General features: G+C 32.8%; 1 protein-coding gene across 1 annotated transcript in view; it reads right to left on the reverse strand.

The window, feature by feature from the left end:
- The window catches only part of SEMA3A (semaphorin 3A), a 288,274-nt gene extending 276,667 nt beyond the window's left edge, over positions 1-11,607 (reverse strand). Inside the window, exon 1 of the mRNA XM_051963284.1 lies at positions 11,074-11,607. Within this exon, the coding sequence (XP_051819244.1) occupies positions 11,074-11,185 (112 nt within the window). The 5' untranslated portion in view covers positions 11,186-11,607. The remainder of the gene's footprint in view (positions 1-11,073) is intronic.
- Between the last annotated feature and the right edge of the window lie 1,194 nt (positions 11,608-12,801).

The following is a 12,801-nucleotide window of genomic DNA, read 5'->3' on the forward strand; positions in this document are numbered from 1 at the left end:
CCTTATTCTATATCCTTAGCTCCATCTTGATGATACATTTCCCATTTCCACTCTTTTTATACAGGCTGCACTTTCACTTGTGTGCACTAGTAAATAAATACTAATGAGTTTGAATACTCTTTATTGCCCATTGTCTTTTGCAGGCTTTCCTTCTACCATTATCACTCAATTATCTTTCAACCTTTGAGTTCATTCAATCCATATTTATCACCCAATAGAGTCCAGGACCTGTTGTCTATCAATCTCCAGGAAATGCTCCTTCCTTTGCCACACATTCAATGACTACTACCCAGTATTTCTCTCTTCCTCAATTCCTACCTTCAAGCTAAAAGAAATTAACATGCATAAGGATTCTCTTTCCAACACTCAAATCCCAAATTCAGTACTTGCTTTTTAAGATCAGTTCCTTCAGCCTACTTCAAATATACATAGTAATGATCATACCTTTGATCTTTCTACATTTCTCAAGGATCCTGCTTCCATATTCATGAACTCTGAAATACTTTTATCTGATTACCTTTGTCACTGATTTGCAACTCCAGCTCTTCAATCTCTATGTGCTAGGTGGTTCTACTGCTTGTAAAATTACTTCCCGTAGAAGAAATGACCTAGCAGGGAAATGTGATAGTTGTTCCACTGCATTTGGAAGAGAGATTATGTCTACTTAAAGGTTTTAGAAGTCAGAACTAGAACAATAAATAGAGATTAAAAAGTTGTATATTGTATGGGGGAAAAACTCCTTGGTCACTGAAACTCAGAAGACCTCGTAAGTCATGAATTCTCCACCTTAAAATTCTTCAAGTAAAGTATTGGTGACAGTTTGACAGATATATTGTAAACTAGATAGAGAGAGAATGCATATATGTATAGAGTACTTTCCAGTTATTATTTGAGATCACATATGCACTGAGGTACCTAAACAAGCAGTGAATGACATAAACAAGACGACAAATCAAAAGGTGAAAAAGAAAACACACATTTGTTTCTATATCTATGTATTTTCTAATATTCTGTGAAGGAAAGCCATAAAAGCCATAGTTATATCAATAATGCTTGTTGCCAAAAGCACTGAAATGCAAGAAAAAAATTGAAAATATTCAATCAGTTTTGTTTACATTATTCCAAATAATGCGTTTGTCAGATTTCTTTTTCAAGGAATCAATTAATTAATCATTGTAAATGAAGAATAGTTTTTAGAACTCTGCTACTAAGGATGCATATTATAATGATGAAGCCATCACACAACGTATTTCTTGCTCAATAAGTTGATTGGTAATGGAGAAGTCAGAGTGACAGGCCTTCTCCTACTCCAAATTGGCAGCACTACTTCAATGGATTGACCTTTCTCCCTAACACATTGGCTTCAGTTCTACTCCCTGAATTTTAATTACTATTATCGAACAAGAGATATACTGTCTATCTTCTTCTGCCTTGGGGAATTACATTTTATTAGTCCTCAGGGAACTAGGAGAAAGGATAACAAATTCTAAATTGTGATACAGACCTACAAACATGTATAAACATATTCATATTTATCACCTGAACTCCCAAAGAATATGTTGCTTACAATGACTTATATTCTGTTTAGTGATATCTATTGCTGTAAAAATGCTATTTATATATTTTATTGTTATTTACTTTTCATGTGGTTTTTTTTCTTGTTTCCCCAACTTTGTAGGAGAAACTCAATAAATACCTCATAATCTACTATGCTGATTTATCTTGATTTATATATGATCATTAAAAGTTCAACATAGACAGAATGGAGAAAGGAACATATTGTTTTCTGTTTTGTGTAATTGTATGAAATACTATTATACTAAATCCATTCCTTAAAGAATGTGAACAGATTAGACCCAACAAAGCTAATTCTCTTTTTCTTAAAAATTTCAAAGTACATTATTTTTGTCTGAGTTTACATGAATTTATCTTTATTTGGATAGTTTGGACACTGCTTCAAATGAATATTTTATTTCATTTTATATTGACTGTACATCAAGAAGAGTTTCCAACTAATTCAGGCAATATTTTAAATGTGATAGTGTCTTCTAAATTACTAAAATTTCCATTGGAAAGTCTGAACTCACAACTTTAGGGAAAGAAAGTTCCAAGACTGGAACAATGAAAAACTCCCCCTTCCCTCAAATCAGTCCCTCTATCCAAAAAAATCAGTGATGAGAAACTAATAATTACTCAACATGCACTTATTGAGTACTATAGGTATCTAGATATAAGAACACATACATATAATATGCTAAATCAATGCTATTTTAAAATGTGAATTTAAAAAGAAACAAAGCACTATTGATCAAACCATATTACTACACTCATCAAAACAAAACATATATTTGAGAGTAAGTAGGCTATGGTTTCCTGTTTCATGTTTATAAACAATTTCAAAAGACTCATGCTCCATACTCTAACAATCTTCACTGAGGTCAGAATTCTTCTATGTTGGCAATATACTACCAAATGATAATAAAGTAGCACTAAAATGTAATGTGACAGTTGATAAAGGATATCAGTCTCTCTCTTCTTTTTCTATTAACTAGCAGTATTTCCCACCTATAATTATAGTCTTCTTCTTTACAAATCTGAACTATATATATATTTGTTTCAGCCATAGTCTAAGAATTGATTTCTATTGATGTAATAGTTTGCTTGCATCTTTTTTTTTTTTATTTATGTACAATATTTCACTATAAAAAGCAACCTTTATTTAAGAATAGGGTAGTAACACAAATTATAGTATTCACCATGATTGGACACTAAATATTCACTACACATGAAGATGTCCATGTCTAGTGATGATATAAAGCATTACTTTGCAGGATTTTTTCAACTAAATAAAAATTCAGATACAGAGAGCAACTTTCCATTATAAACAATGTAAACTTAAGGACAGGTGCTAGGTGTAATTACAGTATTACATTGTATTATAGTGTAATAATTTGTATATATGGCCTAGCACTTAATATAATATTTTAATAAATAATAGATAGCTAAAAATGTCTGTTGATGGAATGAATGAACTAAAATTGATTCAATACTTGTGATGTTCAAAACATCATTATATACTTTTTGGATTTGGGACAATCTCTCCATCTGTTCTTGCCTTATATAAAAGAAGTCAGATAAAGACTGCTCACAATTCTGGAGAAATAACTCTTCCACCTGGTTTCCATGACTCTGCAGCACCAAAAGCAGGGGAAAGGAATATATTTCTAAGAATGAGCTAGAGTAAATACTCCTCTCTCCATGAAATGTGATCTTACTCAAAAATACTTCCTGATTACAGGGGCTTTCCTCCTCAATCTAGATATAGATTAACTCCAAAGAAGACTCATGATTAAGTGGGACTATATTACTCTTATCTTCCCTCTGCTCCACCCCACACCTTTTTTATTGGAAAGCACATAACTGCTTCTCTTCTAGAATAGAAGGCATTCTTTATATTGGGCTCATCTTCTCTATAATGTATAATGGCACATATTCTGCATATTCTGAATGTATTTTTTTTTTACTTTGAGCTTTTATTCTATTTACTAAATACAGCATTATATTTAGTGCAATTTTTAAAAAATGAGTATCTTCACAACTTCTTATTAGCTATGTCTGAAGTTTTGGAAGTGAATAAATGGACCTTCATAGATATACATTTTCAATTAAACTCCTTGCAATCTGCAAGTAAAATCTTTTACAAGTTTTACCTCAGCAATGATCCTAAACCTACTCATTCTTTATATTTATCACCATGATTTTCTTTTTGCTTGCATTCAGTCCCTAGCTCTATTATAAATTGTGTATTTTCCTATCCTGGGTCTGACAGAATCCAGCTTTGTTAATGTTTGGAAACAGTGTCAGAATTCCTTGTTTACACAAATGTTTATATCTTGGCAATAGTCAGATGGAGTGGATGGAAACTTTCAGAATTATTTGTGTCAAGCATGATGATGGAGGTTCCCATATGTTTAATTAAGGACAAGTAATTATGAAGGAACTATAAGTCAAAGAGGGATACAAAAGGAAGTAGGTTTTTTTTTTTGAAACATATTTAATTTTTTCCAAAAAAAAAACCTTCCTGTTCCTTATCTGTCCATATTCTGTGGTCACATAAGATGTAAAACTTACATGTCTTAGATGTCAAAAAGAAGACTATCTTACAAGACAAGCACATTTAACATATAATGGTAAAAACAAAAGCATTTTAACTTCAGCATACCAAGTGTCTTGAAATTATATACATGAAAACTATATTTTCTTACATGGCCAATATCTTTTTCAGCCACAGCTGAACTGTGGTAAAGCTTGAACCATAATAAAATAGCAAAACTAACAAAAAGTAAATTCTTTAGCAAGTTGTATTTGAGCCAAAAATCTGATCTTTCTGTATTGAATCTCCACTCAGTTTTGAGTGCAAATATTTTTATCCTATTTTCTTGACCATTTCCAAACTGATGAAGCAGCTGTCACAAATTGCTACTGCCACCTATTAGTGAAAGCAGAGAACTGCAAATCCTGATAGTCCATTTGTCTAGAAACTTCAGAAGGGAAAATCATCATACTAACCACATGTGTCCTACTATGTTACAACTTCAGCTAATGTCTGTATGTGTATCATATACACTAACACAAATCAATATTTTACATATTAAAAATTTGATATTGTCACTAGCAAAGGAGAATTATCTTTCTAACTACAAAAACAATTAATAGAGCATGGTTTTTTAAAGGACTTTTCTTTTGCGTGTGCTGATTTGCAGGAAAGGAAGGAACGTGCATTTATTAAGCACCTATTCTGTTCCAAGCACAGTGCTAAGTCTCATTGTTTTGATACAAGGATCCAATTTCTAATATTAACATGAAGTCAACATATTATATATAAAGATATATATCATATATAAAGCTAACATATCCTAATGTATATTTTGAGAGATAGTATAGATAGTGTACATATATATGTATATATATGCACACACACAGGTATATGCTTATATGAATATGTATATATGTATACAATGTACATATAAGCATATACCTATTTGTGTGTGTGTATATATATAATATATATATATATATATATACATATATGCATACACACATTATCCTGATGCAACACAATAACACATACTTTGTGTGTGTGTGTGTGTGTGTGTGTGTGTGTGTGTGTGTTACAACATAGGAATAAGAGAGAAAGATACAGGGGGAGATAGGAAGAGACAAAGGAAGAGCCTCCTTTTGTAAGGGAACTATATTAGATAAATATTCCGTTCAAAAACACCTCTGCTACTAGTATGGAATGAAATAAAGAAATTGAAATGTAATCTTTGTTGATCTACTTAAGATTTAAAATTTTTCTAAAAAAGTTTGAATGATAGTTTAGGTATCTTGTTTTTTGGGTTTTTTTTTTTTTTTTGGATTTACAATCTGAAAATTTGAAAACAGGAAAATATAAATAAAATATGAAACAAAACTTAATTCTCACTTCCCCTTTGGAGCCTATGGTGACTTGATAAAAAAGGAAATGAAATTAAAATACAAATTAAAAATGCAAAAGGGCAAATTCACCTAATATAATTAAATTGAGAATGTCTATATAATACATTGTGCCTATGCTAATAAAAACTTTATCTTTTGTAATTAAATAACCGTCATTTGCTTTTATAGGACTTATTTGCAAAAATATTTATCATATTGGCAAGTATAATATCTGAAGAAAATATTTCAATCATTAAGGTTAATAATAATAATAATAACTAACATTTATATAGCACTTCAAGTTTTGCAAAAGTCTTTATGAATTCTAACTCATTCTATCCTCATAACAATCCTCTAAGGTAGGTAGAATTACTATGCCATTTTACTGATGAGGAGATTGAAATTGAGCAGGTTAAGTGACTTGCCCATGATCATACAGTTAGTAAGTTCTTAAGGCTTTTTTTCTTTTTAAAGTATTTTGAAATCAAGATTTCAGAACTACAAGTTCAGGGCTTTATCTACTATACCATCTACTTGCTTCTTAATCAGAATGATCAACTTTTTTTGTGTGTAAAGATTTAGTTAAATAATGAACATGTTAATATGTTTCATAATCAAGAGAGCTATAAACCTGTTTTTAACTTGTTAGTAAATGGTCTAATACAAATAACACAAACACTGGAATCAGAAGACTTGGATTCAAATCCCAGTTCTCCAATGAACAAACAATGTGACTTTGGACAAATAATTTAGTCTTTCTAGATTTGTTTCTTCATCTGTAAAAGAAAAGGCTAGTTTTTAGATGATGGTTGAGATTTCTTTTAGTTCTAAGTTCCATGATACAAGGAAAAGGAATGTTTCCAGGTTTGAAGTTCCCCAGAAACATCTATTAGTAATTCATACCTTGCTGATCCAGTACTGGGTAGTGTAGTATGAATTGCCCCTATATGAGAAAGGGAAGAGAAAGAACAGGAAGAAGGAAGTGTGGGTAGTAGATATTTTCTCTGGGTCATTAGTTCAGATCTGGTTTAGGCTTGTAGTGACTAACAGTCAATGTCAAGTACGTTAGTGACTTAAGTGGAAAGTGGAAAGACTCTGTGGTCTCAATAACATGCCTACTTGCCAAAGTCTATCCTGCAGAAACCACATAATATCAATATAGTTGAGGGCTTTAAGCAAAGAAGCTAAGGACTAGACTTTTACTGATATCTTTGGGCTAGGTTCAGAGCAATGTAAGGGATCATCTATTATTGTAAGGACTATGTTTGTTTGAGTGGATAAATACTGTTCTCTCCCAATTTTCAAGGCTTTTAATTAGACACTTCAGGAATACCAAATTTTCTTTAAAAGTTGACTGTCATTTAAAAGAAAGAAATGACCTTCTACATATAGGTCACAAAATTTTAATTAGCACTTAACAAAAATTATATTAAATAAAAATGCATGACTTTATATTTTATAGGGGTGGTTTGGTGCCAAATTCCTGAATTACTGACTACTATCATGAATTACAATAATTTCTTAAATTTTACCATTGACAATTTCCATATGAAAATACATACAGGGCTTTTCAAATGTCAGATTTTTTTCAAAAATGAAGATAATAATGTAATATGGCACAGTGGATTTGGAATCAAAGTCCTTGGGTTCAAACCCATTCTTAATCACTTAGAACTTAGTATGGCTCACATATAATTCTTTCAAATTTTTAGAAAACCTATTATCTTTATCATTAGACTTTGGGAGTCAATCTGTACCTCAGCCTTAGGTTGCATATAGCTCATATCTTTTACTCATACCTTTTGGTGAGCAAGCTGTTGTCAGCATCAATGGCCAGGTACATTGGGAAAATTGTTTTCATAAAGTTAAAGAACATGTTTGTTTAGCATGAAGGTATATTTCAATTATATTATAGCTGTGAGGAGAAGAAAAAGGTCTTAGAAGTCTGAAAGAAAGCCAAGAAGTTGTACTACTGAATCTGTGTAGAATATTTTTCCAATTACTTGTTCAGAAGTAATACATTTTCACTGAGCAATGGGAAGGGGGAAAACCCCACTCCAAATAAAAATCAACTACACTGCCTTTCTTTAAATAAATGCTATTTGTTTAACAAACAGATGAACATTAAATACTTTCATTTACCATATTCTCTCATTTTCAAGGATTTTGGAGGGCTTGGGGGGAAAAGAGGGAGCTTTGTAAAATTATATCATAATAAAAACCTTAAAAGAAAATCCCATGAATGAAACTACCATTATACTTTATTGGTGTTACTAACCAAGAAAGAAATACTTTTGAAGCTAAGGTTACAGTCATTGATTTACACTTTGGTCTCACTTGATCACTATCACATTGAAGACTGAATACTGTACACATTAGTACTCTCTCTCTCTCTCTCTTTCTCATATGGAACAGTTCCTTAGATAACATGGTGAAATGTTTGTCACTTTTTAAAACTTTAAGTTTTATTCCATTTCCTTCCTATTGGTGTGTTTGTCCCTGAAATATTTGCTTTATTATATTTTCCAGAAGAAGTATATGATTTTTAAAAATATTTCAGAAGAGATGTGGAATTAAAACAATTTTGAGGGAGGTAAAGAACAGTTATAAAATGCTAGTTCCAGAGAGGCAGTCAACATTTAGCCATATTAAAGATACTTAAGGAAAACACACAATCTTTGTATGAGATCTTTTGAATGAAAAGTGCCTAGTACTGCTGAGACTTGTAGACTTCTAGTGTTTTCCCCACAAGTAATCCAAATCAGATTGATTCAGAGGGAAGAATAACTATAACCACTTTATCTACTCTATCACTTCTCCACAAGGATCTGAAAGCATCTTTTCAGCCCCCTTCTTCTCTGCTGGATACTGAAATAACTCCCTATTACCATGTATTTAGTAAAAATCCTTTCTTTTCCTACCTTTGTCATCTTCATTTGTCCTGTCAAATACCTTTCATCTGTCGCAAGGCCAGGTGATAAGACAAGTGGAAAATGAATGTTAGAACTATGTGTAGTTAACTGAAACTTCTTCTTAGCAACCTGAGCAATGACCGAGTTAATAGTGGATCTTTGAAAACAAGTGACCATGGGAAATTAGGGTTGGCAGGGATTTAACCCTTCATGAATCATGCTGGAGTATTTTTAGAAGCAAGCACTGATTGTTTTAACTGTGTTTGACATATAATTAGCCAGAAAAAGAAAAAGTAGCTAGAAGTCCAAATTATTTCTTTGGACACAAAGTAAGGACAATTGAATATAAGAAATTTGCTTTGGAAACAAACAAGTGTACATGTAGAAATAAAAAAAAAAGGTAATGACAGCTCAACAAAATGACAGAAGAAAAATTGCTAGACACATTCCTTTTATTCTTCTTGCTCTTGTTCATTTCACAGTTTATTTTACTAAATTGCCAAGCACTGGGCATATAAAAAGAATTGTTAGGTAACTGAAGGGTAGTTTTTCTAATTGTGGGTAGGATAATACAAATTAGTTCCACTACTGATAAATGATTTTCATGAAAGAGTAATAGCAACACTATATCAAGATGTGCTTCCTATTTATTCAAAGAGTTTTAAAGCATACACAACAAATTGCTATTCTCATTTAATGATGGCCTTTTATTACACAGGGAATTGGTTCCTTGTAAAATGGAGGATAATCTATTGCCATGGAAATGTGTTATCTTTCTTTTTCTTCAAAGAATTTTTTTTTGGGGGGAAGGGAAGGTTAACAACTTACTGTGTTTTTCCAATTTGTATAAGAAGTGGCTAAAAATGCATTTTTGAAGGCAAAAGCATCAATTTCACAAAGATTATTCAATCATAAAAATGTATTCTGCATTTTGAGTTTTGTGACATAAAAATTGTAGACAGGACATCTCTGAGTCAAAATCTCAAATAGCATTTTTTGGTAAGAAGTAACAACTTGAATAAAGTGGTCTACCAATACAAAACATTCAAACTTGTAAGGAGTGTAAAGACAAAACAAATATTGATATAATATCAAAAGAAAATGCCATATAGTTGGGGAAATAACTTGAAATAGTAAATTAATTTATGTTTATGAAAAAAAATGACAGTATATGTTCAATTTAAAAAAGTTACCTAACAGAGAAAATGATGTATGTATGTATGTATGTATGCATACATACATACATATATGTATTATACACACACACATATACCTCTTCCTTTAATTAAATGATTATTTTAAAATTACCACTTCAATATCCATCAATGCAGTTAAACCTATAAAGTTCATTGTGAAGGAATTTTCCCTTAAAAAGAGTTATTTTAAAATGCATGATTTCTTTATAATAATTAAACAAGAACACATGTTTAATAGGTGTTTAATTTTCTAATCTAAAGTGTGAAAATGATAACTCTTCTCTCTGTGAGGTGTTTTTTTCCACACAAGTGAATTTGGAAAAGACAGATTTTCTCCATTATGTGAAAATGAAAGAACATATTTCTGTTGGCATGAAAATAACATACAGTAGATAAATCTATGTCCAAAGAGGCAGCCACTCTCTCCTTTACATTATAAGAAGAGGTAGGACATTATAGAAAACTATTGCCCCACCTCCAGCTGAGGAAATCTGAGGGTCATAAGAATTCAATACCTTAAGAAGGCTAAACTATTTGGGTTAAAATAGTTTCATCTTCTACTCCATCTTAGTAATTTTTGAATTGTGAAAATGTTCTTTTAAAGCTGTATGTATATATTCTGATTCTATGCTACTATATTTGATATGTGTGGCTATAAATTTTACTGAGATGGATAGCATCCTAATCTTAAACAATTCTACATTAAAATTGTCCAAGTGTGTATACATAAAAGCAATTAATGAAAAATTCTGCAATGTATTTCTCGTGTACTATTTACATTGCCTATAAATCAAAACTTGTTCTTCTAGCTATAAACTAGCCGGTGCAGTATCTTTAATTACTACTGAAACACACATAAAATGAAAATACATTTTCTTTCAAAGGCTTTAGCAGTACATCAATTAGCCAAATACACAATCTTTTGTACAATCATAACACCCTTTACAGAAGCTTGTCTGTTCCCTCCAGTTTATATTCTCTTGGCAAAACCACCATCTACTGCTTATGTTAAGCATCTGATTGTCAGATTTGTACAAACTGAATATTCATGACAGAGAATTAACCACTTAATGCCTAAAAAGTACGAAAATGAAAATCTGCCATGACAGGTATTATATAGGTACAACCCACACACCTACGGAGAAGAGAAGCCAGTTTCCTATGAAATTTTACAATATTTTAGGGAAGTAAAATAAAAAAGGAGAAAAAAAAAAAGACAAGGTAAAATATTTTCCGATATATAGCAGGACGTCTTAGGATACAGTCCTGAAAATGTGATTAAGTGCTCTTTGTTTGCATTTAAATTGTCAGACTGTGAGCATGAGGCACGCTTTTAAAAGTGTTTCAATCATTTCCTTTATCTCCCCCTCTCTCAATATACATATATTAACACAGGCTTTCACATGTCAACAAACTAAAGATTTTGAAGAAAGAAAATAAAAGAACCTGAACAAACCAAATAAAGGGAAGAAAAGAAAATGATTTACCTTTATAGGATAATTTCAGTCTTGGCACATTATTCTTCACATTTTGATAGTTTGCTCTTGCAGCTAGTAATACTCCCCAGAAAAGATAGGCAATCCTCCGGAGCCAACCCATGCTGAAAACAGTGTAGGTCCTTCCGCGGCTTCAGGGCTCTTTCCTGTAGAGTGCAGCCACAGAAGTTCAAACAATCTGGAAACTGGAGGTAACAGGTGATTTGGGTCAGTTTCATTCATAAATGCAGACAATCAAGACCTCATGGCAATTCTAACATCTCCTCTTCTGTAGCAGTCACTGGAGCAGAGAAACTTCAAACCCTCCAAAAAAAAAAAAAATGAGGCAGGCACTGGATAATGAGGCACAACTGTTGTGTGGAAAGAAAAAAAAAATTAACAAGGGCTGCTGCAGTGGTGCTTAAGGAGCAGTCCCTTTTATCTACGCTACTCTGATAGCCGGTGGCAGAAGCTAATCCTGCTCTCTGCTTCATTCGCCTCTGTGGCAACAGAATGAAAGGAAAACAGAGAGACAGAGAATGAGACTGAGAGAAAGAGAGAGAGAGCGAGAGAGAGAGAGAGAGAGCGAGAGCGAGAGCGAGAGAGAGAGAGAGAGAGAGAGAGAGAGAGAGAGAGAGAGAGCGCAAGCTAGAGACACGGAGAGCTAGAGAGAGAGAGCGAGAGAGAGAGCGAGAGAGCGAGAGAGCGAGAGAGCGCGAGAGAGAGAGAGAGAGAGAGAGAGAGAGAGAGAGAGAGAGAGAGAGAGACTGAGCAGCAGCACACCGACTTTTCCTGTACACATGCAGGAAAAAAGATGACACAAGATCCCACAGACAGGTTTTCCCAACACTCACTAGACTAGCTGACAATGGGAGAACAGGCAAGCTCAACCCACTCCCCTTCCCTGCTGTCACACAACACATGCAAAAAACATCTACCAGAGATTAGAGGAGGGAACATAAACCTCCAGCGTGCTTGTGAAAGGCATGTAGCTATAAATTTACTTCCCAAGGCATAGGCTATTTAATAGCCATTTTTTGGGGGTGCAATTTTGAGTAAAAAAATCTGAATTCTGCTACCTGCATAAATAATAGCCCATGTTTGTTGTATAACCCTGCTAGGCTGTATGCACAGTAAAAAAGAGAAGGGGGGAAAAAAACACCACAAAACAAAACCCGAGTCTTTTCCATCTACGTAAGTTTGCCATTGAAGGTTTTAAAATCTTGTTAGAGAACATCCCACCTCCCTCTTCCACCTCCCCCACCTCCCCAATTTCAGTGTAGAAATTCCATGAAAAGCCTATTTCAACAATCAGTTCAAGACAAGAATAGGTCCATTGGGAATTATAAATTACAACAGGGGATTCTCAAAAGGATTCTCTGAATTTAAAAATATCTAGTTTTCCAGCTTCTGGAATGCTCTGAATAATATTTTAAATGCTATGCATCTCATTAATTAAAACCAGTTTTTTTGGTCTTATTTCAAAGAGCAAAGGAAGACCACAAAGTTCAGTAAATCTCTGCTGAGTGTCAAGGACCAATAAAAAGAATTCCCCCCCCCCTTTTCTTTACACCCCAACTCCATTTCTTGACCTGAGGGTTACTAAAGTTTCTACAGCATTCATATGTTATGCATTCAAGAACTATGTCATCATTTTCTAAATCAGCATATTGTGTGCATAGCTTAATTCTTTTACCAATTCCCCCCCCCAAAAAAAAAAATAATCTTAGGTTAAATAAC

The sequence above is a fragment of the Antechinus flavipes genome, chromosome 5 (genome assembly GCF_016432865.1).
Source record: "Antechinus flavipes isolate AdamAnt ecotype Samford, QLD, Australia chromosome 5, AdamAnt_v2, whole genome shotgun sequence".
Lineage (NCBI taxonomy): Eukaryota > Metazoa > Chordata > Mammalia > Dasyuromorphia > Dasyuridae > Antechinus > Antechinus flavipes.